Here is a 21,633-nt window from a genome sequence, read left to right on the forward strand (position 1 = left end):
GAATTGTTTCACGAAAAAAAAAAGGTGCTGGCAAAAAAGAGAGAATAGCACGAGCAGGAAGATGATTATCAACTAATTATATAGCTAAACTTTGTGAAAAAAAAATCTTCTGCTGGTTACATTATCGGGATTATTGCAATGAAAAATGACATTTGCAATAATACCGGCAATATTTAGCATCGAATAGAAAACTACAATTGGCCATCTCCTGGTATTTCTGCTGCAGTGTAATGGCAGCACACAGCTTGTCCACGGTATCAACACCCCCTTTAATATTGTTATAATCCATTATGATTATGACGATACCTGTTACTTCATCTATTTTATTATCATAATGAAGACTGGATGACAGTAGGACGTTTTTATTTTGCTTGTTTTTACGAATTTTACCAACTAACGTCAGATTTTTTGCGTACAACAACTCTTACTGATTCATATTTGTGAACCAGTTATCGATAGTAATATTCCTTCCTGATCCATACGTGGGTTCACATAATCTCAAGATGACTGCATTGGGATAGTTGCTCACAGCATAAGGGTTATCAGGTTGCTGCCCTACATAGACTTCAAGATTTGAAGTAAAGTAACACTTGTATCAACTAATGCGAAAATTTTAATCTCATATTATTGGGTTTATTTGGAATATATTGCCCAAATGAGCAACGCCCACGAAACCCCACGAAACACTTCCGTTTTCTCATCCACTGTTACCAAATGAACAGGACTGTAAGCAGGTTTGTAGTTGGTAACGAAGGCATCAAATATTTGCCGGATGGGTGGTAACCTGTCCAGATTTTTGCGTTCTTTGCGAGTTTCAAAATTGTTGAATCTTAAGTACTGTAAAAGAAATTGAAACCTGTTTAGAGACATCACAAGGCAAAATAACTCCACCCGTGGTCCTTGGGTATCGTATAAGTCTCGTAAATTTAAGCAACTTGATTTTAAGACGCCGGCTAAGTACAGCAATCCAAAGAGTGCTTGAAGCTCACATATGTGCGTAGGTGAAGGTGATGTATATCTTTTACGAGAATAATTAGCTGCAGTTGAAGAAATATACTGATTTGTATGTTCGACAATAATTTTTAACATATCTGTATTAAAAAAGTATTTCCAGATTTCAAGTGGATCTTTCAATATTTTAGTTGAAGTTTTCGGACCAGGTAAATGTTTCAATAAATTGACAGATCTGGTTTTAACAATCTTTGATGTTATTACTTCTTTTGTCTACATAATCTTCTTTTTGGTGATCATCATCGTCGTAGAAAGGTTCTTCTTCCTCATCATCTAATAATGCTTCCTTTATCAACTTTTGAAGGCGGTTCTGCTCTGATTCGTAAGACGCCACCTGGAAAAAATAAACTTAGTCGAGAATTGCGTTACCTTCTATTTAGTTGCAAATATTATTTGTTTATAAAAAGAATTAATTTTGATTGTAAGATTATGCAGAAAAAAGATTAATTTACACAGAAAGATTATGGGAATATATGCTTACATACTAACTAGAATAATATAAGTTGAAAAAACTAGAAAAACTTACTTTTTGTTAATTAAATACTCCAATAAATATAAAACCTATGTCAGTTAAACCAGTACACGCGAGCAGACTCTCAATCCGCATTTGCTTATAATTTGGAAACAAGTTAACGTACTCACTTCTCAGTCTGGACTACATAAAGTAGCCGAGTAGATGAAGACTTACAAAGCGGCTACATAGTCGAGGAAATGAAGCATTTCACCTCGCAATTTTTTCGTCCTGCGTGGATTGACTTGAAATTTTAACAAAAGGTAGGTAATAGCCTAAGGATCAAAATCTATATCGAACCAAAGTGCGCCACAGCCTTGGGGGTGGTTGCCACCCCATCTCGGGGGTGAAAATTTTTTTTACGTTTTAACCACAGGTTTCGATTAAAAAAGTGACAAAAAATGTTCTATATATTTTTTTTGTAAAACTGATATTTTTCAAGTTATTCGCGATTGAAAGTAACAACTTTTAGACGAAAAAATCGACATTTTAATCGATTTTTCGCGAATAACTCGAAAATGGTGCATTTTATCAAAAAAATTGTAGAGAACAAATTTGTAGCTTTTAAAAAGACAAATACAATTCATTTTTTAAAATGTTTTTGCGATATTATAGGAACCGAAATACCGTCTATCAATGTTCAGCGCTTTTCTTCAAATGCCAAATTTGATAGATTCAAAGTCAAATATCGGGAAAATGATGCATTTTTGGAAGAAAACTCATCGAACCTTTTTTAAAGAGCATAAATAGATCTATCATAAAAAAAGACTCTAGCTCAAAAATTGAGTGAGTTATGATGAAAATAACGTCAATACCTCATTTTCTTACGAAAAAATCGATGAAAACAACCCCCTAACTACCACCATAATTAAAATCGATCTTCATCCTTCTGCAATTCTCTTTGTACATGTATTGTTAATATGTCCAAGAAGTTTGACTCATTTAAAATGCTTAATTTTAGAAAAAGTACAGCTTAAAGCGAGAAACGATTTACAATTTCATATTTTTTACGCTTCTTTTTTTAAATATCCCCGAAAATACTGAATATATGAAAAAAATAAAAATGTATTAAATTGTAGCTTTTTTAATGACTAAAATTTTCCTTTATTTAGATTTATTGTACAATGAATATTTGGCGAGATATAGCAGTTTAAAGCATCGATTTATGATCAAGCACCATCTTTTTCGAGCCCTTTAAACTCACCCTATTTAAAAACCAAGGATTCCAAAAAGATTTAATTCACAGATCCTTGTAGCTCTTAAAAACCTCTACAAAATCGTCTTTAAAGGAACACTCTATCGTTAAAAATGAAGGAAATACGTTAAAAAAACAATTGATTTTTTTCCGGAAAATTCCATTAGTATAGTACAGTACATTTCGGAGCATAATAATCTACAAAAACCGGTTTATTAGGTAGTGGGGCGTTATACATTCGAAATTTTAAGCGTTCTTATTTTAAAATCCCATACAACAGAATAAAACATCTGCTTTTCTCGAGCAGATGCGGTACGAACAGTTCATCAAAGCTATAACGAAAAACTGTGCGGTTAAGCTATCATCCCTTCTGCCCACTGTTGATGCCTTAAATGAGAATTCAAAAAGATGCTATTACCAAATTCAACAGTGGCTTGGCAATGAAAATATCAGAGCAACAGATTGGGGATGGTATTCCAAAGATGGTTTGTTATTACCCGTACGCATGAACAAACAACCTGCACCCGATGAACTTTTGAAAATTATTTTTTTCAAATGCAAAAAAGGATGCGGCGTTTCATGTGGGTGCAGAAAAGTTGGTTTATACTGTAACTCTACTTGTTCTGGGTGCTCAGGTGAAGGGTGCAATAATAGTCCACCAATAATTGAAGAAGATGAGGATGACATAGATCACGATGAAGATGTAATTGATGACGAATAAAATTAATATTATAATTGTTTTACCTATAAATGTAAATATTTTTAACTATTTATGTAAATGTATAAGAATATATGGTGCCATTTTATGTTGATAAATTTTTTTGTATTTAATTCTACTTTTTTCAATTTATATCTATTAAATTAGTTTATAAAAACTGCAATGTTGTAAAGGGTGATTTTCAAAAGTTGAAAACTTTGAAAATTTTGGCAAACAATTGTTTTCACCTATAGCACTCATAACAATTGATTTTGAAGGGTTGAAAATTTATGAAATTGTATTTTAAAGTATAAAAAAATCACTATTTAACTAATTCAAACCAAATTTCACTCATCTTAAGATTTGTAATGTTATTTTACAATTTTTGAAAATTAGGGGTAGTTTTCACCCCTAAGAACAATCAGGGTTCATCGGCATGACATAAACTATAAAGCAGAGGGGGAGTTGAGCTTAAATCCAAATTTTTATCCAAATCGATCCAAGGCGAAATCATTTTTTTAGAATTAGTCATTTTTTTACACTAATCTCTAACAAGGGTTGCTTTTTAAGGGTTGAAATATAATGGAACTCTATTCAAAAGTATAAAATAATCATTATTTAACTAACTCAAATCAAATCTTACCCATATTCAGGTTTAATATGTTATTTTATAATTTTTGAAAATTAGGGGTAGTTTTTACCCCTAAGAACAATCAGGGTTCATCGGCATGACATAAACTATAAAGCAGAGGGGGAGTTGAGCTTAAATCCAAATTTTTATCCAAATCGATCCAAGGCGAAATCATTTTTTTAGAATTAGTAATTTTTTTACACTAATCTCTAACAAGGGTTGCTTTTTAAGGGTTGAAATATAATGGAACTCTATTCAAAAGTATAAAATAATCATTATTTAACTAACTCAAATCAAATCTTACCCATATTCAGGTTTAATATGTTATTTTATAATTTTTGACAATTAGGGGTAGTTTTTACCCCTAAAACCCTTCAGCGCACTTCGGTTCGATATAGATTTTGATCCTTGGGCTATCACCTACCTTCTGTTAAAATTTCAGCTCAATCCATGAGGGGACGAAAAAATTGCGAGGTTTTAACTTTTTTCGAGCTTCATTTCCTGAACTAACAGAAAATAGTGGATTGGTATTGGATAGGTATGCGAGAAATTCTATATTTCAATCAAACGAGGACTGTCAGTCCGTGCGCGTGTAGTTGAAGGTTAAACGCTTGAAACTTAGGTTTTGTTATCTATTTTAATAATTCGTTGAGTTTTATTATTGCAGAAAAATCAAGCAGATGAAAGAATCATTAACGACCAAATGGCACACTTATAAAGGAAAAAGCTCAATTTTTAGGCGGTCAAAAAACAATAGTTACAGGACCAAAAAATTCGACAAGTAAGCATTGTTGCATACATGGAACTACCTTCACATCAATTTTGATGCAATTTGAGATTGTTTAACTAAAAGTTTAATGTTGGAAAATATTTGAAGTCCACATCTCTAATCTTCCTTATTTTAAAACAGGTTTCAAGCAGGTACTGGGAGCTTTCACTTTAAACAAAATTTTTAATACAAGTTTAATATTGGAAAATACTCGAAGCCAACATCGCTTTTCTTCCTTATTTAATTATATTATCTACTCACTCCTATCTCATTTCAAATCTTTTCATAAGTTGAATCACTTTTTTTAAGAAAAATAAAAAAATCACTACTCATGATATCAAATATATCTATGGTTGAAGGGAGTAAATAAAATTTAACATTGTTGACAAATTATTCATTCATAAAAATATTTTATCCCAATGCCTCAAATATTTTCATTAATCCCATGACGTTTGTAGTGAAAAGTCAACATTATGATTCATAGTGTCAAATATTTTCGTGGATGAAAACAACAAATAACATTAAAATAGTTTAATAAATATTATTCTTTCACAAGTATATCTAAAACTATTGGACATCGCAGAGTAGAGCTACACCACGTAGACACCAATGTTCGGGTGGTTTGGCGGTGTTTAAATATAAAATTGTTATGTAATTTAGACCAGTCCGTCTGGCTTTCTTGTATACTGGGCACTAAAAATAACAAGATAATGTTAATGTTCTTCATATTCCAAAATATATATAAACACAGTCCGCAACAAATGAAGCTGATAATAATAATATACTTTTTAATTCTAATTAAAATGAAAATAAGGACAAACGAAATTTTTTATCGTGAAATTGTTTTTCTCATCTTTTGCTATTATTTGTTATATTTGTTAGATATAATACCAAGATTGGTGACAGTTTACTGACAACTCTGGACTTTACCAGATTGAATAAATGGAAAGCAACTGTAGAGCATCTTGTTCTGAAGCTATTTTCTTGTGGCATTTTAACTTAATTACTATTTAAATGGGAATAAGCCACAATTAAAGGTTAAAATACGTTTATTGACGTTTCAATTTCCACTTCGGAAATCGTTCTCAAAATACAAACATTAGTAAATTAAACAAATTTTATTTTTTGTTACTTAGTGAAAAATTCTTCTAATAATTTAATTTTATCTGACTCATCTATATTGACAATTCAGACATACATTATACATTGTAAAGTAGAAATAGTAGTATTTGTCTTTAAAAAGACAAATACATGCCATGATGACAGTAAAATTCTCCTGTTAGTGATTCTATAGTAAATTATGAGGGAAAAACCAGGAAAAAACCCCATAATACTATCCCGACATGGTAAGTATTTGATCGTGCATTTAGTTTACCTTCAATAAACACCAAATTCCGATTTTATATGTTTGTTATTTAAAAAACATAAATGATGTATTCTCTATATGCTACTGACTTACCAATACTGGTATTTTCCTTTTAATAACTTCCTCTTTTAATATGGGTAACCAGATCCTACTACATTCTGCCGAGGAATTCGCTACACAATTGGTCTCATTTAGCATAATTAGAACCGCTTCTTTGATTTTTCTCTTTTTACCATCCGTTTCTTTAAGGACTATATTTGAATCATTCCATTGAACCCTATGTTCATTATCCCATGCGTGTTTACATATTTGAGATCTATCAAATTCTCTATTTTTAATATAGGACTGATGTTCACTTATTCTAACATTTAATGGTCTTGATGTTTCACCTAAATAAAACTGATCGCATTCACAAGGTATTTTATAAATGCAATTCTTTGTCCTTTCTTGTTCATTTTTAGGTTTGGTTTTGGACAAAATAGATCTCAACGTGTTTGTTGTTTTGAATGTTGTTGAAATGTTGAATTTATTTCCTATCCTTTTAAGCTTTTCCGATAATCCTTTTATGTATGATATTGTTATTTTCCTCGTATTATTCCTTGCATATATTGGCAATATCATTTTAAAGTCGTCTACTTTAAAATGTATAATGTATGTCTGAATTGTCAATATAGATGAGTCAGATAAAATTAAATTATTACAAGAATTTTTCACTAAGTAACAAAAAACAAAATTTGTTTAATTTACTAATGTTTGTATTTTGAGAACGATTTCCGAAGTGGAAATTGAAACGTCAATAAACGTATTTTAACCTTTAATTGTGGCTTATTCCTATTTAAATAGTAATTAATTTAAAATGACACAAGAAAATAGCTTCAGAACAATATCGGAAATCCGAAGTGGAAATTGAAACGTCAATAAACGTATTTTAACCTTTAATTGTGGCTTATTTCCATTTAAATAGTAATTAATTCATATTTTTGAATCACATAAAACGTTAAACAATAAAAAACCTTAAATAACATGGTTTTTTGAATGTTTAAAGGTGCTTCCCTCAATTCTTAAATGTTCTTTAAAAGATTAAATCACTTTAAGTTATATATGACTTGTAGAAAACATTGATTTGATCTATTTTAAAGTCTATAAAATGCGGAAAATCCCCAAAAAACATCTAAAAAACAAGTTTTTTGCGTTTTTGAAGGTGGAACACCTGACGGAAAAATCTGCAAAGATCAGAAATATGGTTTTTGATTAAATACACAAAATAGACAAAAAATTAGATCTGTAACGATCTCAAAAAAAATTATACGCTTAAAAAAAAAGCATTTTTAGGTCATGTACACTTAACTTCTGGCTATATAAAAATACACCACAAGTTTTGTAAAAGTCTTAAATATGCCTGTGAATTTTTTGAAAATATTTAAATTTATTGCATCTACAAAAAAATAATAATAAAAACGAAAAAATGACTTTTTGGGCGTTGGGGGAGGGGGTGACGGTATAAAATTGTGCTAAGTCTTAATTTTCATTCACATAGAATATGAAAAAAGAAAAACAATTGAATTTTGAGAGTAAGGGCATTTTGCTTATCTTAACGGGGGTACATTATTTAAAACCAATTTAAAACTGAGCAAAAAAATCTAAATAAATCGCTCAAGTCGAATCCGTAAAATATAAGCATTATTAATTCTCCAGAAGTAACCTTTGGCTACAGTGCAAAAATATGGAAGTAAAATTGTTAGATTATGTTTTGTAGAGAATTTTTTGTAAGAACATACCTATTTATCATTATAAAAATTTAACTTTGTAGACCAGCTGCTGTGAGGTTTATTAAGTATTGTAATGAAAAGGAAATCTATGTTCAGTTTAAAAGTAAAACCTTGTAGGGTATTATTGTTGCCATATGTTATAATGTGGTAAATCAGTGATGTATCGAGATGATGTATATCGATGATGTTAATTCACATTTATTGAGAAAAAACTCTAATCTCTATTTAACTTATCTACGATTGTCAGTATACAGCAAGAATATATGGTGCATTTATATTTATATACGAATATACAGCAAATGTTAATTAAGGTGAAACTGTATCGCGAAGAACAAAGGAATAGCGACAAAGTGATTCCTTCCAATTCTATAACAGGTCCAAGCTATCCGGTAACCCTTTGTGAAAATAAAACCCATAAAACCTCACGTTTGCTGTAAAAGAACCAATTTAGGGAAGCTATATAAATATTCTTAAATAGAAACGTTACTCTGGAACATATTTACATATCACTTCTTATGAAGTTGCTTGTAATTTTAAATAAAGAAAAAATCTTTCGTGGCCACTAGCATCCATATATACACAAAGTTTGCAACATGACGAATCCTGAGTTTCGGGAGACATTCATTTTTAACACTTACAGGCTGAGACAGCATTAATTTATAATATTTTTTATCAGATAAGTGAGCAGATCAAATAAAATTCACTTTACCATTCTGGTAATTCTTTGTTACATATATAATTAAATTGTAAGATATATAAATAAATATTTACGACTGGTCAAGATAACAAAAGCAGTTGTTAAAGTTAACAATGTCAAGATAAGTATGACTATTGCGAAGAACGGATTCGTATCTAAGATAAGAAATTTTTTTTCTATGTATAATATAAAAAATAAATAATTGTATTACAAAATATATTGTTTTACAAAATGCGTTTGCTAGTTGTTGTTATGTAGATTGTCGGAATAAAACTATAATACAAGCAATATGTAATTAATAATATAAACGTGATTCTAGTTCTGTGTGTCGAAATGTGGCTTAATTTTTGTAACGAATAGCGAGTTCTTCTTGTGTGATTCGTACATATTCATCATTTAAAATTAATATTTCATATTTTTTTCTTTTTCTGGATTAGATACTAATTTAAATTTAATTTCTAGAAAAATGTTTGCACAGCAGAAAAAATATAAGTACATATAGAATATTTATTTGTTTTGTCTTGTCGTAATTCAAAATTTAATTACTTACTTACTTTAAGTCTTTACTGCAGCCGGTCCCAAGCCCGGATAAAAGAGGAGGGTTGAGCGAAGGGCTCACTACCCACCCTCGAAAAAAAAAACTAGTTATGAAAACTGCAACTTTGCCTCGAAACCGGACAGATAAACACAAAAAACGACAAATGCAATGTAAAAGGACTATGAATATCGGAACTTGGAATGGCCAGAGTTGGTACAGACCTGGAGCTGCTATGAATGTTGTGGAGCAAGTGGAAAACATAGGAATGGATATAACAGCAGTCCAAGAAATAAGATTTCCAGACGATGGAAATATAAAAATAAGTAAATCCACCTTCTTCTTCAGCGGTAACAAAAACGGAAGACATGAATTTGGAACGGGCTTTGTGATTAGAGACAGCCTAGTACAGAATATACTAAATTTCAAACCTATAAACGAAAGGATATGCTACATACGAATGAAGGGAAAACGATACATTTTGATTATTTCAGCGCATGCACCAACGGAAGAGAAGGATAAAGATATCAAAGATGACTTCTACGATGCCCTAGAAAGAGAGATAGATACGATGCCCAAACAAGATATGCGCATACTCTGCGGGGACTTTAATGCTAAAATAGGCAAAGAGCCTAGCCTATTCGGACCGTGCAAGTTCGGAAGAGCGACACCTGGTGTCGTAAATCAGCAAAATTTACTGCGCTTTCATGTTAGATCGAGGTTACCGGATAAAAGTCAAGGACGTAGCCGCAAAAAAGAATAAGAAGAAAAAGTAAGATTGAGGTTATGTCGGTATGTTATTAAAAGGTAAACGTTGTATGTAGTGTAAATACAAATAAATATATTATTAAATTACAGCATTACTGTTAATATGGGTGCAATAATAAAAACTGGATTTGAGAAAGTAAATCACCAAATAACTTTTCAACCAAGCACTAAGTCAAAGGGAAAAGCTTTAGTAGTGGCAAATCATGTTAAGAATGTGGAAGAATTAAGAAAAAATGGACAAAGTTATGTAATACAAGCAAGTGTAATTAGACAAACTTCAGTCACCTCTGAGCCATATAATTTTTGGGTTAAAGTGAACTCTAAGTGAGTGTTATGAAACTAAAAGTTACACTTAAAAGTGAACTTTTATTTATTATTTATTTCAAACTGACTTTAAAATCAGGCGCAAGAATAATGCATAATTTAGGTTATATTACTTATGCTTTTTTATGATATAAATCCATTTTTTTCTGTGTAGTAATTTGTGCTTTGAAGTTGGAAACGAATAAAACTTAAATTGACAATTTTTTGTTGCATTTTTACAATTTATAACACAGCATTTACTAAATCCCATTTTCTTCAGTGACAGAAGAAGTGACAGTGTAAATAAACAAACGAATATGAAATATGACAATTTGACAATTGACAATATGAATTTATGAAATCTATGAAATGTGCAGTAAAAAATGCAAGATTTCTCCGCTACTCGCGCACGATCTTTTCTCGTATTACATCCAAGTACTTGCACATCGCCAATATCCCACAATAGGTAAACACAGCCTCTACAATATATCCAACGACAATAGCTTAAGACTCACAGAAACAAAGCGCCGGGTATGGACGAGATACCAGCAGAACTTCTGAAATATGGGGGAGACGCACTAAATCGCAAAATTCATCAGCTAATAACGCACATATGGTTAGAAGAAAGGATACCAGCACGATGGAAGGATAACATAATAGTGCCCATCTACAAAAAAGGGGACAAAACAAAATGCGCGAATTATAGAGGAATTTCACTCCTAAACACGGCATATAAAACCCTCTCAAACATCGTTCTTCTTAGAAGACTAATCCCTTATGCTGAAAATATCCTAGGCGAATATCAAGCCGGTTTAGGGCAAACAGGTCAACAGTAGATCAACTATTCACGCTGAGACAAGTTCTAGAAAAAGGATGGGAGTATAACAGACCCATACACAATCTTTTCATAGATTTTCGACAGGCATATGATAGCGTAGAAAGAAGCCAAGTATGGAATGCCATGGCGGAGCTCTCAATACCAAAGAAACTCATTCGGATGACCAAAGTCTCTATGGAGGGTGGAATATCTTAAGTACTTGTAAATAATAAACTGTCTGGCAGCTTTGAAATTAACAGTGGACTCAAACAGGGTGATGCGTTATCTCCACTACTTTTTAACCTTGTATTAGAAAAAGCCAAGAGGTCGGCCGAAATAAAAACAGAATTGCTGTTGGTTCAAGGTCCCAAGCTATTACTCGCATATGCAGATGACATAGATCTCGTAGGAGACTCCATCCTATCCACGAAAGATATCTTCAACAAGGTGGAAAGAGCAACAAGTGAAGTAGGGCTGAAGATTAATGAAGAAAAGACGAAATATATGTGTATAAATAGAACGACACGAAGAGGCAGAATAGGACAAAATTTGACGGTCAACACCTTCAATTTCGAAAGAGTACAACGTTTTAAGTATCTGGGGGCCGTAATCACAGCTGACAACGATGTCACTAAAGAAATAAAAGACAGAATAAAAATCTGCAAACCGCTGTCTATTCGCACTAGATAAGCTCATAAAATAAAAAAAAAATCTGACAAGAAGTTCAAAGATAAAAATCTATAAATCCATCGTAAGACCTGTAATAACATACGGATGTGAAACGTGGACCATGACCAAAGCAAACGAAGAAAAGCTCAGACGCTTTGAACGAAAAATACTTAGAAAAATATTCGGACCTCAAGATGACATCACCACAAACCAGTATAAGATCAGAACCAATATCTCTACAATGACGCCGATATTGTCCAAGAAATTAAATTACAGCGACTAGAATGGGCAGGCCACGTGTACAGACTGCATAACGAGAGACTTATAAAAGTGGTATGGGAGGAGATTCCCACAGGCAAAAGACCACTCGGACGTCCCAGAATGCGATGGAGAGATAACAGTTAAGCAGATTTCCGGAAAATAAACATTCCATTTGACCCTAGGTTGATGGAAGACCGAAAAAATTGAAAAAAAGTTGTACAGTCAGCCAAGACCCACCCAGGGTTGTAGCGCTACGTGATGATGATGATAAATTGCTGACTGTCTACGTCAATATTCTCAATAATAGAATGGACAGCAGCTGGCAAAAGAAGACGTGGAAGACCAAGATCGACATGGTAACAAGAAATATCAAATGACCTCAACAGAGCGGGTCAATGAAGAGCACAAATTAGATATAGGAACCAATTAAAGAGGTAACCGTAGGTCGCTGGGTGTGATATAAGACAACCTATGTATTTTTAATTAATAGTCTCAATAGGAATTATGATATAATAATCAATAAAGAACAAATAAGATGTTAAGTGGCACTCGATGGAGTTCGCATTGAACAAGCTGAAGTACCTAGAGATTACACTGTTAAGCTATGGACACGTTGAAAAAGAAGTAAGGTATTAAGTACAAAGAGCAGCAAATCGATTACCAGGATGCCTTAATAAAACTATATGGCGTAACCACCACATTAACTGAGAGAGAATTCAAGAATCTAGAAGGCCAGCATATGAGCAATAATGACATATGTATCGGAAAACAAGACCCGACACATCCAAAACACACAAAGTATTGGGCATAGCAGAAATAAAAGTACTCAGAAAAATTGCAGAAAACACACTGAGAAGCCGAATAAATAGTAACGAGATTGGAACAAAATGTAATTTACAGTGTATAAACGAGTGGACACTTGATAAAAAAAATAATTTTACCATTTTAGTATATTTTGAAGTATAAAAAGATTATTAATTTATGATATTTTTTTCCTTATAATAATCTTTATATTGTATCAGGTGTTTTATGGCATATATACACTAGAGGGTGCTGACCTACTTAAATTTTATTTTATTTTTTAATGGGTTTAAACATAAAAATTGATTTTGTTTGGATAAGGATATAACGTGATTGTTAAATTACTTCGTATATCAGGGGAAACGATGTAGACAAATATTTCTTTAATATTATTATTTTGTTTTTAAAATCAAGAAATAAAGAACAATAATTAACTACAGAATATTCCGGAATGGTTATGATTTAATGAAGAATTTATTCATCTAATATAATCATCAAATATAAGGCACTCAATTTGCTGTCTCAAAAAGCTGGTAGTGCTGTCTTGTCGAGGAAAGGTGTCAAACCGCCTTTGTTTCCTCGTACGCTCCGCAGAGAGCTGCGACCGTTGCAGGTGAAGTATCCTCTGCTAAGTCCATTTTTGTTATGGACCGTTGAAGTATTTGGTGTAGCTAGTCTTGATACAGCGTATTGTGAGAACTGTTGTTGAGTTTTGGCAAAAAAGGTTAAGTTAAGAAGTAATTATTGTAAGTTTAATGTTTGTGATTTTGATTTGAGAAAGACCAGATTTTTTATTCACAAAATAAATAGAAATAAATATATATATATAAATACAAAATAAATAGAAAGAGATTGGAACCAAGGGAGTTTCATACCCTATTTCCCTTCAGAACATATGATGAGTCCGACCGTGCCATCCCAACCCAGTGCGTGCTAAGCTAAATTTTACACTAACAAAATAAGAAATGTCTACAAGCAGAATATTAGTTTCCGGAAAAATTTGTAGTTGAGTCTTATTTATATAAAAAAGGTGTTTCGCACTTACTACATAAAGGGTGGTTGTTTTAATCTCGACATTATATAATGCATAAATATGGACAACTGGTACGAGTGTATATAGTACTTTATTTATTGATTCAGCTAGACGAGAATGTTTTTTATCCCAACCAGCTCCATCTAAGAATAGTAGAACATATGATGAGTCCGACCGTGCCATCCCAACCCAGTGCGTGCTAAGCTAAATTTTACACTAACAAAATAAGAAATGTCTACAAGCAGAATATTAGTTTCCGGAAAAATTTGTAGTTGAGTCTTATTTATATAAAAAAAGGTGTTTCGCACTTACTACATAAAGGGTGGTTGTTTTAATCTCGACATTATATAATGCATAAATATGGACAACTGGTACGAGTGTATATAGTACTTTATTTATTGATTCAGCTAGACGAGAATGTTTTTTATCCCAACCAGCTCCATCTAAGAATAGTCCATACACGTAGACACCTTCCTAAAAAATGAATAATAATTAATTTTTAATATATTGGTGTAAAGTCTTTAATTATGCGCTGCCCATCTTTATTATTAATTTTCAATTAATTAATTAATTAATTATAATATTTAATATGAATAATTAATATTTTATTTACAAAGCTCAACAGGTATTGAATGCCTAGGACTAAAATACAATTAATCTAACAATTATATATTACAAAATTTGTATTAACTGAGGTGGCTTCTTATACAATTATGCGCCTTGTCTACTAAATTGGCTTACTATTCTCCTCCATTCATTTTTATTTGTTGCTTTTTCTTCCCAACTATCATTTCCCTCCTTTTTGAGATCTTCCTGTACGCTATCAAACCATATTTGTCTGTATCGTCCTTTCCTTCTTTTCGTGATTGGTCCCCGTTTAAGAATAATCTTTGGCATCCTCTTTCTTTTCATTCTCATCACGTGTCCTATCAATCTTAGTCTCTGTTCTTTCGTGAAGCGACTGATTCTTGGTTCGTTATACAGTTCCCCTAGCTCACTGCTTGTTCGTTGCACCCAACTTATACACCCAACAATATCAAATGGAAGAAAACTTATTGACATAGGTGAGCAACTGGATAAATAGATTGCTAATTTAAGAACTTATTTTCAGGTGCAGGCTGAGACATCTACTTTACATCGAGCAATTTACGCAATAGACGATAAAACGCCGCTCATACTGAGAGAACAAGAAATGCGCATAAACCACCTGACCAAGCAAGAAAAAATGCGCACCTGGATGAGAAACCTTCTGCATGGGCGACATCTCAATGAGATCAGCCAAGAATATGTCGACAATACAGCGTCGAAATATTGGTTGACATCAGGAAAGATGTTGTCAAAATGACATGTACATGTCCAAAATGACAAATGCCGATATGGATGCCAAGCCGAAGAAACCATCCAACATCTTACCGGGTACTGCCAGGCATTTACTGCCAGGTACTGATTATACAGATCACCATGACTCAGTAGGAAAGATTATCCACCAAGAAGTAGCTGACAAACTGGGACTTCTCCAAACCGACCATCTTCCTTACTATCAATAAGTCCCTGACAGAATACTTGAAAATGACAACTACAAGCTATACTGGTACCGTACTATGCTAACAGACTAACCAGTGGCACATAATAGACCGGATCTCATACTCGTTAATAAACTTGCCAGGCAACAACAACAATAATTTGCGTGTTAAATACAACGAAAAGATCGCCAAGTATAGAGATCTAGAAATACAAATCAGGAGACAATGGAAAATGTACCCAGATAGTACCTATTATTCTATCTACTACTGGTGTTATTCACAAAAACCTCCTAGCGAACATAAAACAGCTGAGTCTAAATGAACATCTTTATAAGGACATGCAGAAAGCTTGGGAGATACTCCAGAATAACAAGTCACCTAGGGCTCGATAACACGAAAACTGTCCCACCAGAGCTCAATCCTTTTGATACCGTAGGTATCAGGGATAAGTAAGTTTTCCCCTTAGAGGGAGTGTGAGCCGTTTAGCTAAATCTGGAATAATAAATATTAATAATTAATAATATTAATTAATAAGTTGTGTGAAGTATCATCAAAATTTTTTGTTCGTTTAAAAGGGCTCTCAATGCCATTATTTATAATATAATATAACATAAATGCTGCTAGAGGTAGCGCATCCGAAATATCCAAGTTTAGATGACTTTGTGCATAAACCAGGCTGGACTTGACCGATATCATGGGATATGCTGGTTTTGGGTTTGTGACTTATTCGCATAGAACTGTTACTAGAAAACCCGACAAAAAGTACCTAACACACTATTAAGCCAAAAGCTATTAAGACTGAGATTGTAATAAACTCAAAAGTTAATTACAATCTTAGACGGTCAGAAACTGTGAGTCTTACTGGTGAATATACGAATATAGTGGGAGATGCGGAAATTTCCTTCCGTCAAAGACCAAAATTAAAGAAAAAATTGTTAGAACCTAATAATATACTAGCTGACATAAAACACTTAAACCACAGACACACAAGTTCAACTTAACAAACCCGCTAATTAGGAAAATTAATAGAGCTTAATGATAAGTTATTATTTATGTTTTTTGTATAGTTTGGGTTAATCTTTTTATGTCTGGTTGGAGTTTCACTGAGAGTTCCCTTCACTCCTAGGCAAATATGTAGATCCGCTTCCGATGAGTCTGAGCTCACACACTCCAAAAAAAAAAGAATATGTAAAATATAAATATAACCACACTTACAAACAATGGGTTCAGTGTATCTTTATTGTCCATTTATACAAGTGAAAAATGATGTTGGCTTACCACTGGTCCTTGTAATATTTCCTCTCGATTTAATTTGGTAACTTCATTAAACAATTTAACATTGTCTAAAGCCCATCCTTTATGAGCCCTTGCTACTTCCTGTTTCATTGCGGTTAGAAATCCTAAAAAATATGAATGGATCACTTTTTGTACAAAAATTCGGTTATTATATTAATCACCTTGAGGATTAAAGAAGCCAGCCATCCAAAAACATGCTGGTCTGCCAGTAAAGCACCATGTCCTGAATTGGTTATCTCGTTCTATCAGTTCAGTAAACCAGAAACCTAAGGTACTGGCTATCCACGATGGTCTTAGCCAAATAGAAGGAACTTTGGCATCGTAAATCATGTCTAATGCATCTCCAAGAGCCTACATTTAAAAAAATACTAAGTACATAAATTACTCTAACAGCAAAATAACAATTTATAAGTATGTATAGTCTTAAAACAAATTATGAGATAGATTAATTATGCGATAATTTATTTATTATTAACAAAGGATGATCCTAATCTATACAGTGTGTAAAAGCCAAATGGAATAAATTCATTATTTAGGTTACTGTACATATTTATAAAAAATCCCGAAACACGTCAAATTTAAATTATAACTTGACATTCTTTAACGTGAAAATGCAACCCCTACCTTCAACCCCCTTAGAATGACAGGTACAACCCCCAATTTTTAAAATGGGAAGTATAGGCTTGTGATATATCGTTTGAAAGGTCTTTTCATTCTCCATTCAAAAATGTTGTCGCTTTCAAGTTTATTAAGATTAATTAAGATAAAATAAATTAAAATCATGTGGTTACCGAAATTCGCTAAAATATACTCAAAACTTATTTCCCGTTTAGGTCTTGATAATGAGAAAGTGAACAAAAACCATAGCAATGTGGTTTTTAGATGGTAACCATTAAAAAACTTTAAATAATTTCCGTGGCAACGTTATTTTAACACGCATTAGTAAATTGTTTTATTTAAGTTGTCAGTATTTTAATTTAAGTAAAAAGTTCGTTCAATTCAATTCTGAAAAATGGTTAGATTAACGGAAATGCATAAAATAACAGTTTTACAAATGATTGGTTACGGAGATAACACCCGAACACAACAGGAAGTAACTCGCCTATTTCATGAGAAATTTCCTAATTTACCGCCTATATCTCAAGGAACAATAAGTAAAATACAGAAGCAGTTTCGCGAGTTTGGTCATGTAAGGCAGATAAAAAAAGTAGCTGCCAATGCACTGAGTGATAAACTCAAATTAGATGTGTTACTTGAGTTTCAGGAAAATCCACATACATCGAGTAGACAGGCATTCACTACATTCAATGCTAGCCATACATCGATAGTAAACATATTAAAAGGAAATAAATTGCATCCCTATAAGCTGATACCTACTCAGGAGCTCATGGAAGACGATTTTAATAGGAGAACTTTTTTTTGTAAGCAAATGATGGACATGTTGGATAACAATATTATCCAATTAGAAGACGTTATGTTTTCTGATAGTGTACTTTTTCACTTAACGGTCATGCTAAAGGGCGAAATTGTCGCTACTGGGCCACGGAAAATCCTCACTGGATGAGAGAAGAACACACTCAATACCCTCAAAAGGTTAATGTTTGGGCAGGGATTGTAGGAAACAATATCGTTGGTCCCTTTTTTATTGAGGGCAACTTGAATGGCAACAATTATTTGGCACTACTTTAAAATGATGTCATTCCAACGTTGGCAAATTTATATCCTGATCCAGGAAACCCTCAAGTTCCAACGAATACTAGATGGTTTCAGCAGGATGGAGCACCACCACATTACCAACTTAATGTCCGGCAGTACCTCGATACAATATTTCCCAATCGGTGGATAGGGAGGCGAGGATTGATTGAATGGCCAGCGCGATCACCTGATCTTACATTATTAGATTTCTTTTTATGGGGATATGTGAAGAGCCATGTGTACAAAAATAAACCTTCTGATTTAAATGACTTAAAAAAAGAACGAATAGCGCTTGCGATATTAGGTCGATCACGCCTGTTATGTTAAATAATGTTAGAAGACAGTTTTATTTGAGATTAGGATGTTGCCAAGACGTTCGCGGTGAACATTTTGAACATCTACTTCATTAACATTCATAGTTCTTTTTCGTGTTCTTTATTACGTTTTGCATTACATTTTAGTTTTTGATTGTATTGTAGCGAATTTCGATAACCACATGATTTTAATTTATTTTATCTTAATTAATCTTTTAACATTTTTGAATGGAGAATGAAAAGACCTTTCAAACGATATATCACAAGCCTATACTTCCTATTTTAAAAATTGGGGGTTGTATTTGTCTTTATAAGGGGGTTGAAGGTAGGGGTTGCATTTTCACGTTAAAGAAAGTCAAGTTATAATTTATATTTGACGTGTTTCGGGATTTTTTATAAATATGTACAGTAACCTAAATAATGAATTTATTCCATTTGGTTTTTACACACTGTATAAAATATATTAGATTTTAATGTAATTGGTAGCAACAAACTTTTCCGCATTTGAATGTGACAAAATATTTTTTGACATATCTGGCCCTTGTTATAAAATACTGGTCTTATTACATATTAATGTCACATCCTAATGCCACCTTATTATTTACACACACACACTTTGAACATTTATGAAAGAATCTATCATCGAATCAACAGTATACTGCCAATTCTCCTGAAGTCGAATAATTCGCCGAACAAAACTTGAAGTTCAAAATATTTCATTAAACCATCCTGTCTCTTTTCAAGAGTTAAACTCGTCTCTTTTTATCCTGAAGGATTTTCGTCCTGGATCTGGTGATATTTCTTCAGCATTTCTAAAACATCTTCCTGTGTCAGCTATAACGTATCTCTTAAACATACGATCTCGTATTTAACAAAATTTGGCTTCACCACCAATGGCCAGCTATTTAATCAAAGGCAATAATCAATCGTCTCTTAAAACCTAAATATGACCCAGAATCTTACCGACCCATATTTCTGACATCGACACCATGCAAATTACTAGAAAATATTGTTAACTCCAGGCTCTTATGGGTTTTAGAAAGTTCCAATTTCTTAATCTCTGAGCAAAATGGCTTTAGAAAAGATCGGTCAACCACAGACAACATTTTAGACTTGGAACGTTAGATACATTAAGCTCTTGCTATCTATGTATTTAATTAGCCTTCTTCGGTCCATCTTTGGACACAGGCCTCCCCAATCCTTTTCCATTCTTCTCTGTCTGTCGCTATAGTCATCCACCTAAGCTCTTGATACAAACCAAAAATATCTTGCTATATTTGATACATTGCTATATTGCTACGAGTATATTGAGAAAAGCTTGGAAGCACAACATCTTAAGACAACTTCATAAATGGAATATTTATGGTCACTGTCAGAATTTTTTAAACAACAGATCTTTTTAATTGAAAATAAATAATATTTTTTCAAATATTTATAGTTTGTACAGAGACATAATTATTAATGAAAGACTTTTGAATAAAGTGTGGGTGGAATGATATACCGACGAAATAGACACCGTAAGTATATGGAGAAACTGAGAAAAAAGAAATTAAGTAAAACCATGTCTGTGTGTATAGGAAAAAATATTTAAAAGAATGTGTTTACCTCGCTCATAATAATTGTGCCTTCTATGGCTAATAGTAAATCTCTCAATGTAGATCTTACAATCGTAATTACTTTCTGCATTCTGTCAATTTCTTGTCTTAGAAATATATTCAAAGGGTTCAACTGGCCCATAATTTTTAATCTAAAAATCAAAAAGTTATTTTTAGTTATATTTTTAGGATAGATGTTAAAACAAAGAGGATTTACAAAAAAAAAAGATTAACGAATTCCAATCGGCATATAGATTAAATGGTAGTGATAATTATTTTTCATCCTATTATGTATTCAGTACTTCTACTTATATGCTATTTTTCTCGGACTTAATTAATGTTTTAAAATCGTCAAAAGTTTTAAAATAATAAATTAAGTCAGTGTTTGGAAAAGTATTTAGTATTTATTTATACAGGGTGGTCCTTAAGTAATTGTACAAATAGAAACCGTAGATTCTGCACTTTAAAAGATTACGATTTAAGCCAACTTGCTTTAATAAAATGTTGATATTAAAAAAGATACAGGGTGTTAAGGTGGAAATTTAAAATTTTATTTTTCGCTATAACTTTTACGTTTGTAAATATTTTTGGACAAAAATTTACAGTTGGATGCTTTTGAGTAGGATAAATTATAATTTTATACTTACTTTAATGTAACTAATAGAGGGCGCCACATATACCACATGTGTGGCATACATTTGCGCTTAACTTTTTTGCTCTTTAAGTTAGCTCTATTGATGTTAAAAATATTAAAGACACATTATTTTTACAAAGAAAAGGTATACTTGTTAGTAACCTTAAAATTCAACCGTTTTCGAGATAAATGCATTTTATAAGTCAGCTGCACAATAATTCTTAGTTTGATATTTGTGCGGTAAAGCACTGAATACCTGTAGATACGCATAATTCATAGTTTATTCTTATTAAAACAACTTAAAGATGATAATGTAACATCACGAAATGCTTTGTTATGGGTGCTAAATATCTTATTGGAGAAAAGATATTTCATCTTCTTCTTTAGTTGCTGTGTCCGTATTCAGACGTTGGCCGTCATCATGTTTACAATTTCCCTTTGCTATCGCTTCTTAAGTTCCTATAATGACGTTGTATTACTTTTTCTCTATTGTAAAATGCTAAAAACCCAAAATATGTGGTTTATGCAAGATGATACACCACCACATTCTAGAGAGAAGGCAGTTAGAACATACCTAAATACAACTTTTCTGAACGTTGAATTGGTCGTGGTAGTCATATTCCTTGGCAATGTGGTGAGATATTCCCATAATTATTTAATTCATAAAAAAATCCGAAAGGAATACTTATTGTTCATTACGTAAATTGTTTACCCATTGTGATTAGGACAAATAGAAACTAGAG

At 32.4% G+C, this 21,633-nt stretch overlaps 1 protein-coding gene across 1 annotated transcript in view; it reads right to left on the reverse strand.

Moving 5' to 3' along the window:
• Positions 1-5,330: 5,330 nt before the first annotated feature.
• The window catches only part of kl-3 (dynein heavy chain 8, axonemal kl-3), a 177,806-nt gene continuing 161,503 nt past the window's right edge, over positions 5,331-21,633 (reverse strand). The window contains exons 64-68 of the mRNA XM_072539810.1: positions 20,267-20,408; positions 16,814-17,003; positions 16,635-16,756; positions 14,146-14,307; positions 5,331-5,507 (exon numbers count right to left, since the gene is read on the reverse strand). Coding sequence (XP_072395911.1) covers positions 5,382-5,507; positions 14,146-14,307; positions 16,635-16,756; positions 16,814-17,003; positions 20,267-20,408 — 742 coding nt within the window. The 3' untranslated portion in view covers positions 5,331-5,381. The remainder of the gene's footprint in view (positions 5,508-14,145; positions 14,308-16,634; positions 16,757-16,813; positions 17,004-20,266; positions 20,409-21,633) is intronic.

The sequence above is a fragment of the Diabrotica undecimpunctata genome, chromosome 8 (assembly GCF_040954645.1).
Source record: "Diabrotica undecimpunctata isolate CICGRU chromosome 8, icDiaUnde3, whole genome shotgun sequence".
Lineage (NCBI taxonomy): Eukaryota > Metazoa > Arthropoda > Insecta > Coleoptera > Chrysomelidae > Diabrotica > Diabrotica undecimpunctata.